The sequence below is a fragment of the Eretmochelys imbricata genome, chromosome 1 (genome assembly GCF_965152235.1).
Source record: "Eretmochelys imbricata isolate rEreImb1 chromosome 1, rEreImb1.hap1, whole genome shotgun sequence".
In the NCBI taxonomy this organism is placed as follows: domain Eukaryota; kingdom Metazoa; phylum Chordata; order Testudines; family Cheloniidae; genus Eretmochelys; species Eretmochelys imbricata.
In genome coordinates, this window is record NC_135572.1 from 138,240,706 (window position 1) to 138,262,489 (window position 21,784).

The window sequence follows — 21,784 nt, forward strand, 5'->3', positions numbered from 1 at the left end:
TTCTCCTCCTGGGGAGAGGAGGAGAGAAGAAATTACTAGTAACAGATATTAGTCATGTCACTTCATGCACTACTGGAAGGTACTCAGATACTAAAATGATGAGGGCAGTATAAGAACCTATAATGAATAGATAGGTATGAACAGATTACTCCTAAAGGCATTCTGTGCCAAAAAATTAAAAATTCTGCACACAATATTTTAAAATTCTGCAAGATTCATTTGTCAATAAGTAAATGCAGAGGCTCCATCATGGCAATGGGGAGCACAGGCCACTGGCTGCACAAAAGTGGGAGATCACCCTGCAGCCCTCCCACCCCCGGGACACGGACTCAGCAGTGAGGCTGCACCCAACCCTGACACAGTACAAGGCCTGGGCATGCCCAGAAAGACCCTGGGCTCTACCCCTCTGCGCCAGGTGCACCAGGTGTGGGGCAGGCAGGCTCAACCAGGCAGGATCCAAGTGTGGAGGGGCTCGGTATGGGGTGAGAGGATTCTGTGTGGAACAATCTGGATGCAGGCAGCTCAGTGGGGGAGGGGCTAGGTGTGGGGGGATCTGGATGCACAGAGGCTCATTGGGAGGGTTCCAAATGCAGGGGCAATGGGACTCTGCAGGGGCTTCCAGATGAAGGTTGTTGGAGCTCAGAGGAGGGGTCTGGGCATGGGGGTCTCAATGCGGGTGTCTGGGTGCTGGAGAAGTGGGGTTTGGTGGGGTGGGGGTCTAGGTGCAGCTAGTTGGGGGTCAGTGGCATGGGGGTCTGGATGTGGGGGCTCAGAGTAGTGCAGGGGGTGGGGCATCAGAGTGGGGGTTTGAGTGCAGGAAGCTCAGTGGGGGGTGGTCTGGGTGCAGAGGTGGGGAGTCCAAAGGCAGGGGGTCTGGGTGCAGTGGGCTCCTGATGCAGGGATTGAGGTTCAGTGGGGTGGGGTTCAGGTATGGAGGGCTAGGGGGGGTTCTGGATGTACAGATGAGGCTTGGCAGGGGTGTCTGGGAATGGCAGGTCCAGATACATGAGGGTTGGGTGGATGGGGGAGCATCTCCCTGTACAGTGACCCCCCCTCCTGCCACAGCTGAGGAGTGATGGGGGCAGGAAGCAGGGGAGGATGCTGAGCTTCCTGCAGCTGGGGGAGGTTTCTGGGGGTGGGTCTGACACAGCCCCAGCCACTCCTTGCAGAGAAAGAGGAAGTCCCATCCTCTCCTGCCTCCAGCCCAGCCAGGACTAGCAGCTGATCCTGGCTCAGGGTAGGAGTCACTGGCTGGGATGTCCCCGGCCCTGCTGTGATTTACCTCTGTGCCGGCTGCTCCGGGTACCTGAAATGATGTACCTGCACTGCTAGGGAGTGGTGCATAACTGCTCTTGCAGCTTCCCTGTCAGAAAATCATTTGCGGGGAAGCAAAGAAATCTGTGGCGACATGAATTCTGCTTATGCGCAGTGGCGCAAAATTCCCACAGGGATAATAGATAGCATGTTAGGAAACTGTACTGTAAAAGGGGAAAGTTATAATAAGTAAACAGCATAGAAGAGATCTTCAAGCAATGAATACTGCTGTGGTCTGGTTACAAGGCTCAGGATTACAAATCAGAGGAAGGTTTGGGAAGCTACTCTCAATTTTCTTTACTATTATGATTTTAGGAGCAAGACAGACTGATGAAGGAAGAGTGAAAAAAGTTTCTGGATGCGGAGGAGAGCTGTTTAAAAACCACACACGCACTCGTGTGCACACACACAACTGTGAATCCTAGAGCAGTTGATGTGAAGGAAATAATTGTGATGCTGGAGATGCTCTGTTGCAGTTGTGCAGGACAGCTCCTGAAGCACTGGACAAGACAACATCTAAACGACAATAATGCAGATTAGTCTCTTGGCAAAGGTAACTGTCCTGTGATATTTTTCAAGCGAACAGACAGCAGTTATCCGTTGACCCACATAGGATGATAAGTTGGCTGAAGGAAAAGTTTATCAAGAGATAGCAAGTTAGAGTCTCATCTAGAGTAAATCAGCATAGCTCCATTGTCCTAAATGGATCTGTGCTGGTTTACACCAACTGGCAATCTGACACTACATAATTCGAAAGAATTGAGAGTACTTATGCTTTTGAAATGTTAATTCCATTTAGACACTCTTGTCCAAGATAACCTCTTCTTCTATTTACTAATTGTTTGGATACAATGGTGTGTGGTTTAGTTTCTGAAATCATGGATCCCTATTGGTAAATGTAGCAGACTGGTCCTGAGCTAGCTTTAAGTAACCTTCAGCTGACTCCACATAGAATGGGAGCAAATTTTTCAAATAAAATTCAAAGCCTTCATAACAAAGTCCTTTCCTCCTAAGCATCTCTGCTGGGATGCAGCTTTCGAACCTTCCTCCACAGCTTGGAGGCAGGCTCAAAACAACTCAGTCCTTGCTTCCTGGACTCAAAGAAATCAGCAGGCAAGCAATGTCTTCTCCCATTATGAGGGAAGAGGCTGATTATATGCTGCCCTCCTTCCCTGAGCTGGTCCTGGTTGGCTGAGAGAGAGGGAATCCTTGTACCAACCTACACTACAAGGATTGCATAGCTTGAGATTTTCCCAGATACTGTTACTCCAGGCCCACTTCCTCTCTCCCAGCATCTGCATTGGTCCAGAATTCTTGGAACAGGATAGACTGGAATCTAAGACTTCCCTCTCTGGTCTCCAAGGACTAATATACCTCATTACAGTAAATTAAGTAACATTACTCTGGGTAAATGCCATGAATCCAGACTGGAAAAAACTATGGGTAATGCCACATAGAAAGTAAATGCACACCTCTCTAGGAAATACAAGCACATGAAAAGGCCTTGAAAAGTTCAGCTGAAAATAAAAGAGGCACACAAGTAGAACGCCAACAGCAACAGACCACCCCATGTTCCCCCAATACCTTTTAGTGAAGGAATATAAAGGTTGCATATTGGCATGCCAAATTTCAACCTAGCATTAATAATACCTGAGAAATAGGCTATGTCTATGCTTATGACAGCGTTTTGAGTACAGACATTGCACACGCAGCTAGCACATATATAAAGAGCACCGTAGACAATGAAACATGGCTTAGATGAGTAGCGTGCCCTACACACCTGAATCCCTAGGGTATATACCATACATGGCTCTCTACATGCCCAAGTAGTGCCTCCCATGTCTACACTGCTATTTTTACCAGTGGCATTTCCTACTGCCAGAGCCTTTCCACACAGAAGTGAAAGGCTCCAGCAGTGGGGAAAGGCTCTGGCATGAGGGAGGCAGCGGGGAAAGACTCTGGCAGGCGGGAGCTGGTTCAAGCAAGGAGCTGCCAGAGCCTTTCCTAGCTGCCTCCCTGCTGTCACAGCCTTTCACTGAGGCATATAGCTACACACTTGTAAGGAGGCTGAATGGCCTCATTCCAGCACAGAGGGGGTTAACTCACCCTGTTGGGCTCAGCTAACCCCATCCCTTCCCTCTTGCAGGAAGTGTGGGGGAGGGGCAGGAAATACAAGGGCCCTGCAGCTCAGTTGGGGCAAGACCAGGGAAAGAGCCAGATGTTCTTCCCAGGGAGCTGGACCATTCACAAAACCCATGACCGGCTGCAGCAGGCGATGACTCTCCTGAGCTGGCCTGGAGACAAGGCAAGTTGCTGCCCTGGGAGACTGAGGAACCCAAAGAGAAAGCGAAGAATGAGCTACTCAGCGAGGAGACCAGGACCCAGGCCCCAGCAGCTATGGAGCAACACAACCAGATGCTGATAGAAAACAGCCCAGGAAAACAAGACATTGGTCCTGTTGTGTTTCTGGGAAGCGAGGCAGTGGCCTCACGTTTCCCTGCCAACCCAGAAACAGGATCACCCATCGCTTCAAGGACCTTGGACTGGGACCCAGTGGAGAGGCGGGGCTGGATCTCCCTGCCCCTTGCCCCACACTCAGGGCTGGACGAAGGCTAACCTATATCATAGAATCATAGAATATCAGGGTTGGAAGGGACCACAGGAGGTCATCTAGTCCAACCCCCAGCTCAAAGCAGGACCAACCCCAACTAAATCATCCCAGCCAGGGCTTTGTCAAGCTGGGCCTTAAAAACCTCTAAGGATGGAGGTTCCACCACCTCCTAGGTAACCCATTCCAGTGCTTCATCACCCTCCTAGGGAAGTAGTCTTTCCTAATATCCAGCCTAGACCTCCCTCCACTGCAACTTGAGACCATTAGTCCTTGTTCTATCATCTGCCACCACTGAGAACAGCCTAGCTCCATCCTCTTTGGAACTCTCTGTGATGGGTTGGGTCACAGAGACCCCCTTGGGACTGTCACCTGATGTACTGAGATTACCTCTGAGATAGTTTTCCCTTCCAGCTTGGCACTCCAGAATCCTGCCTTGTTCAGACAGACATGCTAGCCTGCTGCAACACAGACCCACGTCTGGTCCATGCCCCCAGAGCTGCAGACGTTAACCAAAAACTGCTCAGCAGCTCACCTATCTCCAGCACACAGTCACCCAGTTCCCAATGGGATCCAAACCCCAAATATATCCATTTTACTCTGTATAAAGCTTATACAGGGTAAAGCCATTCATTGTCTGCCCTCTATAACAATGATAGAGAGATATGCACAGCTGTTTACTCCCCCAGGTATACTCTGGGTTTATCAACAAATAAAAGTGATTTTATTAAGTTTTGTAACAGGGTCAGGCCAGATGGCTATAGGAGAGTAATAGAAGGCAGATATATTAGCCCCAGGCTAAGTAGGTCCCTTTTCCCTGGGTAAGGTAACAGGGAAGGTTCCAGAACAATCAGGAACCTTCTGGAGACAATTAAGACCAGCTGATTAGAACACCGGCAGCCAATCAAGAAGCTGCTAGAATCAATTAAGGCAGGCTAATCAGGGCACTTGGGTTTTAAAAAGGAGCTCACTTCAGTTTGTGGTGCGCGTGTGAGGAGCTAGAAGCAAGAGGCACCAGGAACTGAGAGTGAGAACGCGGACTGTTGGAGGACTGAGGTGTTCAAGCATTATCAGACACCAGGAGGAAAGTCTTATGGTGAAGATAAAGAAGGTGTTGGGAGGAGGCTACGGGGAAGTAGCCCAGGGAGTTGTAGCTGTCGCACAGCTGTTCCAGGAGGCACTCTAGACAGCTGCATTTCACAGGGCCCTGGGCTGGAACCCGGAGTAGAGGGTGGGCCCAGGTTCCCCCCAAATCCTCCCAACTCCTGGTCAGACACAGGAGGAGTCGACCTGGACTGTGAATTCAGAAAAACAGCCAAGCTGAGGGCTGCCGTGAAGCTCCAAGGTGAGCAAATCCCCCAATAAGCGCAAGACCCAGCAAGGTAGAGGAGGAACTTTGTCACAGTAATTTTAGGTGATCTTCTGATGTATGTCTTTTTAAATTTGAAGCTGCTAGTGCCACTGCAATGCCTGCAAATCACAGATTGCTTCTCATTTAACTCCCTCTGCTCTGCACTTCACAGTAACTAACTTAGCATGAGTCAGCACAATCATCCCATCTCCAAGCAAACGAGATGGGTGAGTCACATACTGGAGGGGGGAAGGGAGGGTGCAGCCTGGGGCAGGGCAGTGCCAGGGAGGTCCCATATGCTACAGACTGGTGGTGGGGCTTTTACGATGCTAATACCTCCGAAGTACGGCTATCTCCGCCAGCGTGCACACGCCATCCCACCGGCTCATGGTCGGAGTCACAGACCCTCAGCCAAACACAGGGCTCAATGAATGCCATGACACGATCGCACAGAGACCCCAGCCACACACAATGAAATGACATGGTCACAGATCAGTGAGGACAGCCACAGTGCAGAGAGGACGCCATCCCAGGTGACACATGCGCTGTGCGCTTTCTGGCGCTGCCTGCTGCAGAGAGGCTCCCCCGCCCGCTCGCATGCCAGCTGCAGTGATGGCTCCGCCCCCAGGGAGCGAATGGAGTGAGCTCTCCGTCTCCTCCCACCACTATTGCCAGTTGTCTATTGGCTGTGGCATGGGGGAGGCAGGGGTGCGCCTTCAGGCCATCCGTGTGCCGCGTTAGATCCCTGACACGTTCCAAGAAAAGAGCAGGAGGACTTGTGGCACCTTAGAGACTAACAAATTTATTTGAGCATAAGCTTTCTTGAGCTACAGCCCACTTCATCGATGCATACCCATTCCAGAGTCTTAGGGGTTTCGGGAGCAGCTGGCGGGGCCCCTCGGGCTGCACATGCAGTGTGGTGCCCGCTCCCCAGGCCAGGCGGCATCACGGGCGGGTCCTGCGCAGCCCGCTCCCAGACGCACCCTCTGCAGATCTGGCACCGGGGCCAAGGCTGGGTCTGTTCCCCCACCGGAGCTGCACCGTCTGCTTTTCCGAAAGGGGGGAGAAAATGAAAAACCAGCAATAAAGCCCCACACCAAAACTAACCACAGGGAAAAGAACCAGAACCTGGCAATCAAAGCCAAACAAGCTGTCGTGCGCCGCTGTGTGCAGGCCCCCTGCATGCTAGCGTAATAAATCTTTGCTCAAAGTGTGGCTCGTAAGGCGCCATTTGAAAGCTTGTAATTTGCTGGGCACTATTGTGCTAGTAAAATATGTGTGGCAACATTGCATGGAAAGGTGCAAGGTTCCCCTGTATGATGTTGTTAACGCACCTTCCAAACCCCATAGCTGGGTCCCTACCCAATTCAGGGTCCATTTTGGTCCATTTCGGTCCATTTCCTGGTCATAGGATTTTTTAAATTGTAAATTTCACAGTTTCAGATATTTAAATCTGAAATTTCACAGTGTTGTAACCCTAGAGGTACAGACCCAAAAAAGGGTCATGGGGTGGGGGGGGGTTGCAGTATTTCCACCCTTACTTCTGTGCTGGGGAAGCATTGCCTTCAGAGCTGGGTGGTCGGAGTGTGGGACTGGTGGCCAGGCATCCAGTTCTAAAGGCAGCGCTGTCACCGGCAGCAGCACAGAAGTGAGGGTCACATGAGTGAGAGGAGCAGGACCAGTCTTATAGGCGGGTGAGTGGGTGACTGCCCATGATCAGGGAGATGCTGTGGTCACCTGCACACACAGACCCAACCCAAGGCTCCTTTAATCCCTGAGCGCTGGGCCTGGAGCCAGGGAGGGGCCAGGCTGGGGAGGGATGGTATGTCCTCTTCCCTTGCATTGGCTGCTCCCCAGGGCTGGGTAAGACCTGCCTCCGGGAACCGCCCCTGGCTGCAGAAAGGTGTCCCCCTAACGTGACTTTGTGCCCCTACGTCTCCCATGAAAGCTAGAGCCTGGCCCACAGTAGGAGCCCCCAGCCTTGCTCCTCCCCTACAATAACTAGATTTCACAACAGAGACCAGATTGCATGGTCTGTGATGAGTTTTTCATGGCCATGAATTTGTCCAGGCAGAAATTGGAAAACAGGTCTGTTCTAAACAAAGAAATGTGTGTGTGCCTTAATTTGCATTAAGCAGCTAACAGAGTCATCAAGCAGGAAGGGAAGACAAAGGAAATTCAAACAGGTGAAAAAAAACAGCATGAAATATCCTTTCATGTAGACTCGGAGGAGGAGGGGTCCTGACCTGACAGTTTGATCAGTAATCTGCTGGACTATGTGGTGGAAATTTTGTTTGAATCTAATATAGTTTGTTAAATTAGGCATTAGTAAACATTTTTATTCTTGTAACCATTTCTGATTTTTATGCCTCATTACTTGTATTCACTTAAAATCTATTTCTTTGTAGTTAATAAACTTGTTTTTACTGTTTTATCTAATCCAGAGTGTTTAAATTGAAGTGTCTGAATAACTGCTTGAAATAATGAGTTAACATATTATTCCCTTAAAGAAATAATGAACTTAAAATATTTATACTGTCTAGGAGAGGGATGGGTAGCACAGGACATGCTGTTCTGGGGGAAAATCTGGGGCTAGGGGTGTGTTGGGGTCACCATGCAACATAACCAAGGCTGGTGAGAGCAAGAGTGTAACCCAATTGTGGCCACCATCATGGAAAGGATAACAATTACAGTACTGAGACAATGTAGTCTAGTGAACAGAGCAGTGGGTTGGCACTCAGAAGATCTGCATGCTATTCCTGGCTCTTCTACTGGCCTACCGGGTGACGTGTGGCAAGTCATTTCACCTCTTTGTGTTTGGATAATGATATCTAAGGGAAGTGTTATGGAACAGCTAGGTATTACTAATTTCCATTCGGATCAACTGGAGTTACATCATTCAAACTGAAGGCAGTAAGGGGTCCATAGTGTTTTCCATATCCTTATTTATTTATTTTACATTAGAGGAAAAAGAAGTAAAAGTAAATATATCATTCTATCTAAAAAACATGTTTTAAGATGTTACAAACCAGTGATAATTAATGCAAGAAGATAACCATTTCAAATAAATACCACATTGTGTTTATGTTCAAACTTTCCTGTTTGTCTTCTTCCTTTTTTCCTATGTCTACGCCATAATTTTTCAAGTGAAAGGTTACGACGTGACAAAAAAACAAAACAAGAACCCCGGTAAAACACCAAAAAATCCTCTCATTTCACTCGTTGGCTAAAAAGAAATAAAGGGCAGAGACGGGACAAATAAAATTTCAAAAACTGAATTTTTTAAAGGAATCTTTGTGGCATGGCATGTGGTATCATTCTTTGCCTATATTTGCCACTGAGAATAAATCTCTGGTGAAGCCGGCAATGTGTCAGGCAATTACAATGGAGCACTACTTATTATTACCAGGAAGCAGCCCCTAGCATTATTTGGTAACGGTTTAATGATGAACTAGCCTGGGGTCAGAAATGAGGGGTTCAGGATGAAGGAGGGGGCTCTGGGCTGGAGCAGGGGAGTAGGGTGCAGTGGGGGGTGAAGGCTCCGGCTGGGAGTGCGGGCTCTGGGGTGGGGCCGGGGATGAAGGGTTTAGGGTGTAGGAGGGGTCTCAGGGCAGGAGAAAGAGGTTAGGGTGCAGGCTCCTGGAGGGAGTTTGGGTGCGGGACGGGGCTCAGGGCTAGGGCAGGGGGTTGGGGTATGGTGCGGGGTGTGGGCTCCAGGTTGCGCTCTCCTCGGGCACCTCCCAGGAAGTGGTGACATGTCCCTGCGGCTCCTAGGCACAGGGGTGGCCAAGGAGGCTCGGTGCGCTGCTCCTGAGTGCCGACTCCACAGTTCCCATTGGCCCGGAAACACAGACAATTGGAGCTGTGGGGGCAGAGTCAGTGTTTGGGGACAGCATGTGGAGCCTCCCTGGCCACCCCATGCCTAGAAGCCACCAGAATATGTTGCCGCTTCCTGGGAGGCACCTGAGGTGAGTGCTGCCCAGAGCCCACACCCCAAAGCCCCATGATCCCTGTTGAACTACCTGCACTGTAAAGGAGACTCTGCAGAGCCTGGAGGCAGCCTAGCGTTGGGTGAGTGGTTTTCCTGGGTAAATGAGGCCCCAGCCCTTGTGCACAATCTGCAGAGGAGCGTACTTGGCAGGGGGCTGCCCAGGATCTAGCTGTGATATTGCCTGCCATGGCTGGGAGCTGGCCTGACTGAATGTGTCTCAGCTTGGGGAGTGGCCACCAGGCTGGCACCAAGAGTGCTGCTGGAGGGGCTGTGTTTCATCCCTGAGACTCAGGTTGAGTATGATCCCACCTCAGCTGGGAGATGAGACCGTCCGTCCTTACAGCAGGTGGGAGGAGTGTTGGGGGTGGGCATTCTGGTTGAAAACTGGACACCTGGCAACTCTACCCCCAAACTGAGTGGCAACGTGACCTGGTACACAGGGGCACAGTGCCATTCAGGTTTGGCCTGGCCATCCCCCCATCATGACAGTGGGGCAACCGGGACAAATTTGTGGGAGTGGTGTTGCCACCTAGTGCATAGGGTCACAGTGTCACTCAGGTTTTGTACTGTGACCCTGTGCGTCAGATCACAACACCCAGAATGGGGGAATGGGGAGCCAGGCCCAGCACTGCAGGTGAGGAGCTGCAGTTGCAGGTTGGGTGCATGGCAGGCTGTCTCTCCAGTCTCCTCCCTGCTCTTGCCCCAGGGCCTCCCTTCAGTGTTTTTGCAACCTTGGGGATTTGGAAAGGTTGGGGGAGGGAAGGAGCTCAGTTTCAGATTTTGCTCAGGCCTCAAAAGAACTCTGTGCAGGCCACACCCAAATACTATATCAGGATCCCCTATTAGGGACCACAGTACATGTCAGAATCCCATTAACTTTAATGGATCAGCTAAAAATTTGATTTGTGCAAAATGTATGCTAATATAGACGAACAAACATAGATGTGTTCTGTTGAAATGGGTGGGATTTCAAAAATCTGCTAAGGAAATAGATAAGATTTTTAAATGCTGTCAGTACAATATTTTGGAAAGCAAAGAAACAAAACATACTTAAGCACCTACACACACAAGCTCACAAACAGCAGTTAGCACAGAACATGAACTGCAAATGAAGACAGAAAATTGGCAAAAGACTATGAGGTTTTGGTTTGCTTTAAATCAGGGAACAACCAACATGTCCCCTGTAGCAAAAACCAAAATAGCAGATGGGAGCCTCAATTTTTTGAAGCCAACGAGTTTCCCTTTTTCACCAAAGGAAAGTTGCATCTCATGCCTAGGGTAATCTATCTCCCCTCTCTCACCTATGAAACACTCTACCTTGCAATTCCCTATCTGTGCAAGCCTGCAAACTAAGATTGCTTCTCATTGAACACCCTCCTCTGCACTTCAGAGTAACCAACTCAGTATGATTCAGCACAATCATCCCCAGCCTAGGTGGTGTGTGACTCTTGTGTTTGGGGAGGCTGGGCATCTGTACCAGAAGCTCCCTAGAAGTGGGGGATGGGCCAGCCCCCTGCTCTGCCCCGAGGCCTCACCCCAGCTCAGCCTCCTCCCCCCAAGGCCTAGCTTGCGCTCCACCCCTGCTCCGTGAGCCCCCCACCCGCGCTGCTTGTGCCTCTCCGCCACCTCCCCCAAGGCCTCCCTCCGCTCGCTCCTCTCAGCCCCTGAGGCCCCACTTCCCGCCACTCACACCTCTCTGTATCCCCCCTCCCCAAGGCGGGCAAGGGGGGTTTCGGGGGAAGAGGCAGAGCAGAGGTGGGAAGAGGCAAAGCAAGGGTGGGGCCATGGTCAGGGCACCTGTGGCCCCCACTTCTCAGGAGCTTCCAGAGGCAGTACTCCAAAGGTGGAGGGCAGACACACTTCCAAAGGGAGGTGTGCCACATCTGGCATTTCTTGCCCCATTTAGCGTCTTATACCTGCCGCCCATGATTCCCAGTCTCCTAGCAAACACAAAACAAAGGATAGGTGGGTCACGTACGCTAGGAGGGGAAGCTTCCAGTAGAGCAGGGTCGGGGAAGTGCTACATAGTACAGTGGTTTGGGGGCTTTCATCATACTAATAGTACTGTGTGTGTCTGCCAGCAGGATCAAACCAGGGATCTCTGAAGCTTAGTGCAGGAGCCTCTACTGCATGAGCTAAAAGCCATGTGGCTCTTAGCTAAGGCTGTAACAGACTCAGTAATCTCTAGATGGTCTAGTTTCAGAGTAGCAGCCAGGTTAGTCTGTATTCGCAAAAAGAAAAGGAGGACTCGTGGCACCTTAGAGACTAACCCATTTATTTGAGCATGAGCTTTAAGGTGCCACGAGTCCTCCTTTTCTTTTAGATGGCCTAGGTGACACGAGAGGGAGAAAGAGTGCCACACCAAGCAGGCATGGCACACCACAATCACACAGGCTTATTCCACTCATAGACAACAACCATACGCAGGGATCAATAAACTGACACAATCACAGTCAGACATGCACACAGATGATACAATCGCAGTCAGAAACTCACACAGATGACACAATCGCAGCGATCTCATCCACACACACAGAGATGCACAATCACAAATCACAATCACACACACTCAGATGACACAATCACAAAGACCACAATCGCACACACACACAGACGATGTAATCCCAGATGACACACGCGCTGTGCACTTTCTCACACTACCTGCAGAGGGCAGAGTCCCCTGCACTGTAAACCCCACCCCCAACACCCCGCCTGCCTGCTGTAAGGATGGACCTGCTGGCCTCATCCCTCCCCAGAGAGCAAATGGCCTCATCTCCCAGCTGGGGTGGGATCATACTCCACTTGAGTCTCAGGGATGTAACACAGCCCCTCCAGCAGCACCATTGGTGCCAGCCTGGTGCCCACTCCCCAAGCTGAGACACATTCAGCCAGGCCAGCTCCCATGGTAGGCAGCATCACAGCTAGATCCTGGGCAGCCCCCTCCCAAGTACACCCCTCTGTAGATTGTGCACAAGGGCTGAGGCCTCAATTACCCAGGGAAACCCATACTGGGCTTCCTCCAGGCCCTGCAGAGTCTTCTTCTCAGTTCAGGTAGTCCGGCATGGAGCATGCTGCACATGCCTTCTTCTACCACCTCCAGTACGACCGGCAATTCTTTTATCTCCACCCAAGAGGTCTCCTGTGAGACCTCTCTGAGCTGTCAATCTGCTGCCACCTAAGCAGGGCAAGGCACTCCAGTGGGCCAGTCTGTACTCCACTCTGGTTCCATAGCTGGCTGGAGATATTAGCTGGTGGCTCATTCATGGAGCCATAACCACAGGTGTGTACCTGACGCGGTTCAAAACTCCCTGACACCTGTCCTTCTGTGGAGAGAGGGACACCCTGGTGCATATCTATATAGGTTTAATGTGACCAGATGTCCCCATTTTATAGGAACAGTCCCGATTTTGGGGTCTTTTTCTTATATAGGTTCCTATAACCCCCCACCCCCTGTCCCAGTTTTTCACACTTGCTGTCTGGTCATCCTATACAGGGTACATCAAGTTGCAGCCCCTTTTCTGGCTGCACTTTTCTTCACTCCTCTTGATCAATGAACACCCCATCCATGGCCGCACAAAGCGGAGGAACCTCCTTGTCGACCTCTTCCAGGCGCTGGCCAAGGTGGCCATCCATCATACCAGGAGGAGGAAGGTGGAGGTGTTCCGCGACTGTGGGGCCCTATCCAATCCCTGGTATGATCATGCCTCCAGGCACAGTTCCTCTGGGGAGCAACCACTGACTCCCTAGACACCTTTGAGTAGCAGTGGGTGCTATCGAGGGTTCTCTGCTCAGTGTCCCCCACCAGATCCCTGATTTTCAATCTTTGACCCCACTCCCACTCCTGTTTTTTCATTCATTGTCCCCAGTAAATCAATTGTTGTTTGGGATCAATGGATCCTCCCCCTTAATTGAGGGGAGAGTCTTTAGTTTTGGGCAGGCCTAGACTCGCCTGTCCCCAATACTTCAAATATTACCCAATACTGGACAGGGCAAAGGCTATTTCTCATCTTCTAGGCTGTGCCTCTCATTTTGTTTTTCAGAAAGAGCAGAGGGAAAAAATGTGAAACCAGTGAAATGGCCCCCACTAAAACAAAACAAGGAGAAAGAAAGAAAAACTGAAACTGGCAACGAAAGGCCAAACAAGCCTAATCAAAAACAGAAATGTCAGCCGCACTTTGTCTATTTCTGTTCCCTGCCTGGTGCTGCTACTTCTAGAGGGAACTCAGTTGATCCCAAATTCTAAAGTAGAAGCTACTTTGTGCTCTTGCTCTGCTAGGACAGTGTTTCACAAACAGAGGGTCACACAAAAGGTAGTCAGGGCAGTGCAAGGCCTTGGAAGTTATACAGTTGGAAGTTGCACAATCTAAAGCAAAGAAAGTATCACACTCCTACCTCCTGCATACCCTTCCCCTTCAAGGTGAAGCAATCTGTAGCCATCTCTCCAAACATACACACAAAATACATTATATAGGCCTATCCTTGTGATCACTGATACATTTTTTTATTCTTACTTCTATAGTAAATGTAATTGGGGGGAGGAAGATGTTTGCAAAAGTTCTGACTTAGCAAAAGGGGTCACCATCATGGAAAGGTTAACAATTACTGCACTGAGACAATGTGGCCTAGTGAACCTAGAGCAGTGGGTTGACACTCAGAAGATCTGCATGCTATTCCTGGCTCTGCCATAGGCCTTCTGGGTGACCTAGGGCAAATCACTTGACCTCTAATGGGAAGTATCATGGTATGGAACAGCTAGGTATTACTGATGTCTATTGAGATCAGGGGCAGTTATATATGCAGACCTAAGGCAGTAAGTGGCCCACAGTATGCATTTTCTGTATCCTTATTTATTTATTTCACATAAGAAAAAAAGAGGTAAGAGTTAATATAAAAATCTATATAAAAAGCATGCTTCTAGGATATTACAAACCAGTGAAAATTAAAGCAAGAAAATAACCGTTTCACATAAATACCACATTCTGCTCATGTTCAAACTTTCCTGTGTTTTGGCCTATAAGTAACTCAAACCATACGCAGTAAATACAAACAATTATCTTCTACACATCTATTCATCAAACATACCAAAATAACACAGGAATCCCACCAGTAAGTACGGAAAGTGCTAGACCTATTGCAGTACTTTCAAGTTTTCTTTTTTATCTTCAGTCTTGTTTTTAAAAAAAGCTTAAGTGGCATTTTTGGCATAACTGTAACCATTGTAATTTCTTTCCCATGTGAAAGAAGTTAGCAGTACTCTGTGTAATCTCACTGAAGTCATTACAAACTGATAAAAGAAAAGGAGGACTTGTGGCACCTTAGAGACTAACCAATTTATTTGAGCATAAGCTTTCGTGAGCTACAGCTCACTTCATCGGATGCAGCTCACGAAAGCTTATGCTCAAATAAATTGGTTAGTCTCTAAGGTGCCACAAGTCCTCCTGTTCTTTTTGAAAATACAGACTAACACGGCTGTTACTCTACAAACTGATAGTAATTATTAGCAATTTCTTCAAATACCAATCTTACTTTCCATTTATTCTTTTAATTTCAAAATTAGTATCAAGATTGTCTTCCTTTATTTACAAATTTTACAAAAGGGCTTATTATTAAAGATAGTCTGAGGGCATTAAGGGCCTGATTTCAATTTTAACATTAAGCTGAAGGTCCTATGCAGTAGTCTCATGACTTCAGGGATTTTTTTTTTCATCCCTTTTTCACTCTGTAATTTTTTTAAGTGAAAAGTTACAGAGTAGCAAAAAAAAAAAAAAAAAAGCCCTAAATTGTGGACGTTAATCATTACACTTCACTCATTGGCTAAAAGGGAATAGAAGGGGAGAGAAGGGAAAATTAAAATTTCCAAAATTTATTTTTTTAAAGCATATTTATGGTATGGTGTGCGGTTTACTTCTTAGCCTGAATTTCCATTGCAAAAGCTGAGAGGAAAAATCTCTGATGGAGCCAGCAACATGTCAGGCAAGTACAGTCGAGCACAATCCGTTATTTCCAGGAACCAGCCTCTTGCGTTACATGATTACTGACCAAAGCGAAGGCCTCAAATTCAATGGAAGCTGTGTTATGTTTTTCCTGGGCTCATGGAGGCCACTTAATTGCATCAGCCCTCACACTGTTTGAGGCCAAGGTACGCACTCAGTTTTGTATGGTGCTGAAATATGGGGATGGAATGATACCATGGGACTGGAAAGTGATTCTAAACAAATTTCTTAGGAAGATTATCAGTCTTCCAAATAATAACACCGCTGCTCTTCTGAGAGCCAAGACATGTATGGACTCTATTCTGCCCAAATGGCAATATAGTAATATTAATTTTTGGCTTCATGGTCACAGTATACACTCACAGCAATTGCCAAAGCTATGCTTAGAGGCACTACTCTGTTGGACTTTTTCATGTAAATTTCCTTGGTTAGAATATATTCAAAAGTCTTTGCATTCACTAGGTTTCTCAAAATCAGAAATGATTAAAGTTTTAAAAATGTGAAATCCATAATGAAGTCAAGAATAGAGAATATTAATAAGCAAATGGATATTGCACTTGTTTCTATTTAAAATATGTCACCTTGGTTCCCCCTTGTTCAAAGACTCATGGGTATGCCAGATATTTAGAGTTTGTGTAATAACATGCTAAGGAGGACCCCTACAGCTCTTCCTTTTCAGTTCATGCAGACAGTTTACACAGAAGGCCAGTCTACTGGCACCAAGAAAAGTAACTGCCTCTATCCAGGAGGTTTAGGGCAGGTGGAAGACCTACTCCATTATTTATTATATTGTCATTTGTATTGTCATTTGAAATCAAAATGGCTTTTTTTGTTTTTGTCCCAGATGCCTTTTTCTACGACCTTTCAGAAAATAGAATGTTGGTTAGGAACTGACAATGTATCTCTGATCCAAGCGGTTGCTCTATTTGCATGGGCAGACACTAAAATAAGGAAAAGGCAAGTATCATGGTGGTCATACATGTTTTAATGGTGCATGTTCTTTTTAATCATAGGATCGTATGCCTGGGAGGGACCTCGAGAGATCATCTAGTCCAGTCCCCTTGCACTCATGGCAGGACTAAGTATTATCTAAACCAGGGGAGGACAAATTATGGCCCACGAGCTGGATCCGGTCCGTCGGGGTTTTCAATCTAGCCCGCAGGATTGCCAGCCCTGTGGCGCAGCAATGTGAGCTTCGGGGGTGGTACCCTCAGGCGAGGGCAGAACACAGTGGAGCCGCCTGCCCCACCCTACCGCCACGAGCCACTGCCAGACATTCTCACCACTTCCGGGAGCGGAGCAGTGCAGGGCAGCCCCACTGCGCACTGCTGCCATCCCGGAGCCACTTGAGGTAAGTGGCCCAGGCCGGAGCCCACACCCCAAACCCCTCCTGCACCCTGCACTCCAACCCCCTACCCTAAGCCCCCAACCCCCTGCCTTGAGCCCCCTGCTATACCCCTCCTGCACCCCAACCCACTGCCCTGAACCGCCAACCCCTTGCCCCTGCCCGACATTCATGGCCATGCATACAATTTCCCAGCCCAGATGTGGCCCTTGGCCCAAAAAATTTGCCCACCCCTGATCTAGACCATTCTTGACAGATGTTTGTCTAACCTGCTTTTAAAAATCTCCAATGAGGGAGATTCCACAACCTCCCTGGGCAATTTATTCCAGTGCTTAACAACTTTGACAGGAAGTGTTTCCTAAGATCCAACCTAAACTGCCCTTGCTGCAATTTAAGCCCATTGCTTCTTGTCCTTTCCTCAGAGGTTAAGGAAAACAATTTTTCTCCCTCCTCCTTGTAACAACCTTTTATGTACTTGAAAACTATTATCATGTCCCCTCTCGGTCTTCTCTTCTCCAGATTAAACAAACCCAGTTTTTTGAATCTTCCCTCATAGGTCATGTTTTCTAGACCTTTAATCATTTTTCTTGCTCTTCTCTGGATTTTCTCCAATTTGTCCACATCTTTCCTGAAATGTGGTGCCCAGAGCTGGACACAATACTCCAGTTGAGACCTAATCAGTGTGGAGTAGAGCGGAAGAATTACTCCTTGTGTCTTGCTAACAACACGCCTGCTAATACATCCCAAAATGGGTGCTTTTTTTGCAACAGTGTTACTCTGTTCACTCATATTTAGCTTGTGATCAACTATAAACCCCAGATACTACTCTTCTGTAGGCAGTCATTTCCCATTTTCTATGTGTGCAGCTGATTGTTCTTTCCTAAGTGGAGTACTTTGCATTTGTCCTCATTGAATTTCATCCTATTTACTTCAGACCATTTCTCCAGTTTGTCCAGATCATTTTGAATTTTAATCCTATCCCCCAAAGCACTTGCAACCCCTCCCAGCTTGGTATCATCCACACACTTTATAAGTGTACTCTCTATACCATTATCTAAATCATTGATGAAGATATTGAACAGAACTGGACCCAGAACTGATTCCTGTGGGACCTCACTTGTTATGTTCGTCCAGCATGACTGAACCACTGATAACTACTCTCTGGGAATGGTTTTTAGAGCCAGTTATGCACTCACCTTATAGTAGTTCCATCTAGGTTGTATTTCCCTAGTTTGTTTATGAGAAGATCATGTGGAATAGTATCAAAAGCCTTACTAGAGTCAAGATATGCCACATCTACCACTTCCCCCTATCCTCAAGACTTGTTACCCAGTCAAAGAAGCTATTAGGTTGGTTTGACATGATTTGTTCTTGACAAATCCATGCTGACTGTTACTTATCACCTTATTATCTTCTAGATGTTTAGAAATTGATTGCTTAATTATTTGCTCCGTTATCTTTCCAGGTACTGAAGTTAAGATGACTGGTCTGTAATTCCCTGGGTTATCCCTATTTTTATAGATTGGCACTATATTTGTCCTTTTCCAGTCCTCTGGAATCCCCCCCATCTTCCATGACGTTTTGAAGATAATCACTAATGGCTCAGATATCTCCTCAGTCAGCTCCTTGAGTATTCTAAGATGTATTTCATCAAGCCCTGGTGACTTGAAGACATCTAACTTGTCTAAGTAATTTTTAACTTGTTCTTTCCCTATTGTAGCCTCTGATCCTACCTCATTTTCACTGGCATTCACTATGTTAGACGTCCAATCGCTACTAACCTTTTTTGTGAAAACCAAAACAAAAATGTCATTTAACACTTTTTCCATTTCCACATTTTCTGTTATTGTTTTCCCCTCCTCATTTAGTAATAGGCCTACCCTGTCCTTGGTCTTTCTCTTGCTTCTAATGTATTTGTAGAATGTTTTCTTGTTACTCTTTATGTCTCTAGCTAGTTTAATCTCATTTTGTGCTTTGGCCTTTCTAATTTTGTCCCTACATACTTGTGTTATTTGTTTATGTTCATCATTTATAATTTATAGTTTCCGCTTCTTGTAAGGCTTTTTTTGAGTTCAGATCATTGAAGAACTCCTTGTTAAGCCAGCGTGTTCTCTTGCCATACTTCTATCCTTCCTACGCAGTGGGATAGTTTGTTCTTGTGCCCTTAATAATGTCTCTTTGGAAAAACTGCCAACTCTTTCGAACTGTTTTTTCCCTTAGACTTGCTTCCCATGGGATCTTATATACCAACTCCCTGCATTTGCTTAAGTCTGCCTACTTGAAATCCATTATCTTTTTTGTGCGGTTTTCCCTCCTACCATTCTTTAGAATCATAAACTCTACCATTTCATGATCACTATCACCTAAGCTGCCTTCCACTTTCAAATTCTCCCTATTTCTCAAAATAAATCTAGAACAGCCTCTCCTCTAGTAGCTTTCTCCACTTTCTGAAATAAAATGTCTCCAGTACATTCCAAGAACTTGTTGGATAATCAGTACCCTGCTGGGTTATTGTCCCAGCTGATGTCTGGGTAGTTGAAGTCCCCATCACCACCAAGTCCTGTGCTTTGGATAATTTTGTTAGTTGTTTAAAAAAAGCCTCATCCACCTCATCTTCCTGGTTAGGTGGTCTGTAATAGACCCCCTACCATGACATCACCCTTGGTTTTTATTCTTTTATCCTACCCAGAGCCTTTAAACAAGTCTGTCTCCTATTTCCATCTCAGCCTCAGTCCAAGTGTGTACATTTTTAACATATAAGGCAACACTTCCTCCTTTTTTCCCTGCCCTGTCCTTCCTGAACAAGCTGTACCCTTTTATACCAATATTCCAGTCATGTGTATTATCCCGCCAAGTCTCTGTGATGCCAGTTGTGTCATAGCTCTGTTTATTAACTGCTTATTCTCCATACTTCTCACATTAGTATACAGACATAAAATATACTGATTTGATTTCCCCTCTATGTTCTTTCTTGTCTCCCCTTATCCCATGCTTCCCCCCACCCAACTTCCAACCCTTTTCATGAAAATAGATAGTGAAAACAGACTAGCTGCTCTTCGTTTTATAATGCACTAGCATGATGTTGCAGTATCTTGATTGCAGACACTACGAGGAATTGTTCAGAGGCCATAAACCCCCTTGACTTGAATGTATCAAGGCTAAAAATGGAATGGTGCAAAATATATGCTAACCCAGAAAACACACCTACATGTGTTCTGACAAAATGGGTGTGATGAGTGGCATGCAAATATCTTTCTTCTGATAGATACTCCAGGTTTGATAAGGACGTGATGGAGAGTAAGTCAACAGGACACTTCCCTTTGGAGCGCCAAGCAAACAAAAGACAAAGGACACAGTTCCTCTTGTAAGTGCAACACCCATGTAAGTAACCTTAAACCCAAATAGTTTTAAAAACCAAAGGGTCTTGCTCCTCTTTTCACTTGCTATTACATAATTGATAACAAGATTAATGCATATTAATAATCATATAATAATATTTTCACTTTTATACATTTCTTTACCTGAATGGTTCTGTTTCATATCCATATGTTTCTTTCAATGCAAAGAAAGAAATTAGAAATTACCTGTCTAGGAAACACTGTGATCAATTATGCTTTTTCTCATCTGTGATATGAAGGATTGTGTGTTTGTTGCTATAATTACTTTCTTCCTGTGTCTCAGATATGATACATTTGTGCTTAACATAGCTTCAATTCCTTGCCAAACAGTGCAAGACTTAAAGGGAGAAATTCTCAGGCAACAAAAGAACTGAAAATGTCTCAGTTGGAGCTACTCTTTTATCTTAAATTTGTAATTTCCTATAACCATGTTTATTTTTGTCTGAGTGAAAAAACTAAACACTCATAGCTGTTTATAAAATATGAAATACACTCTTCATAACAGCTTGTTAGAACATGCAATAAATATATCTTAAATTCATTTTGTAACATGCTTTACAATCCATTAGTAAAGGACATAGTTGTCTTTGTTAATCTTTTCACAACTATTATTATTAAAATGACTATTTCCAATTTTTAGGGCAATAAAATGGAGCAGGAATCAATTCTAGAGGAGCTTCTTTTAAAGAAGTCACAACAGAAGAAAAAAATTTCACCAGTTAATTACAAAGAACGACTGTTTGTTCTCACAAAAACAAACCTCTCTTACTATGAATATGACAAAGAGGTGAGAAATCATTTTCCTAACTACAGAGGTACATATTTTTCTAAAGTAAGTTTATGCCTCTGGATTTTCTTCCTCAATGTGCTTTGATTAGATATCATATAGTAAGGGTAGTGATATATTTTGTTCCAAGTGGCATTTAAAAATGGTATGGGACCAAAATCTGGCCTTGATTCAGGATAGCACTTAAGAATGTGTTTAAGTCCACCCCTATTCAGGACAGAACTTAATCATGCTTAATCTTAGGCATACGCTTAACTCTCATCAAAATCAATGGGACTTAAGCACATGCCTAAAGTTAAGCACATGCCTTGAATAGGGATGTTTTCTTGAATCAGGTTCTCTGTGGTGAGTTATATATCTGGCATTGGTTTGGAAATCATTTATACAGGAGATAGCTCAGTGCAGAATTTGGCCCATAAATGATATAAAATAAAAGGCTAAAGCGTGATTGTATTTTAAAAAGTGATTATGTATCCAAAAAATGGTCGGTACTTTCAGCACAGTGGCCTCTTTTGTGCATTCAGATGTAGCTCTGAAGAGATTAAAATACATTGTTACCATCTGCACTCCTGATAGCACATTTGGATTACTCCTGTGAGTTACAACTCCTTGTGTGAATAAGAGTTGCAGGATTGGTGCCAGTATCTTAACAAAATAATGTAATACAAAATCAGACTCCCATTTCCCACTAGAGACTTTTGCATTTTCCTTCCTCCATCTCTGCTTTTGCACTGTAATACCAAAGTTCATGTACCAGATGTAGGGACCATCCTGTTGTCTTTATACCTTGACTTCAAAGGGAGTTTTGTCAGTGTATGGATTGCAGGATAAGATATGATGGAGGGTTCTCGATGTCTTTCCCAACCAGTTTAACAAAAGTGGAACTCTACCTTACCCAATCTGAAGTGTGCAATTATACACAGCTTGATTAAGTGTGGTTTTATAAAACTTGTCGTGACCATAAAGTATTTTTGATTTGAGGACGAAAGTCTTGTGT

At 46.1% G+C, this 21,784-nt stretch overlaps 1 protein-coding gene across 1 annotated transcript in view; it reads left to right on the top strand.

Annotated features, from left to right (window-relative positions):
* Window positions 1-20,649: 20,649 nt before the first annotated feature.
* The window catches only part of BMX (BMX non-receptor tyrosine kinase), a 37,086-nt gene continuing 35,951 nt past the window's right edge, over window positions 20,650-21,784 (top strand). Inside the window, exon 1 of the mRNA XM_077811742.1 lies at window positions 20,650-20,787. Coding sequence (XP_077667868.1) covers window positions 20,650-20,787 — 138 coding nt within the window. The remainder of the gene's footprint in view (window positions 20,788-21,784) is intronic.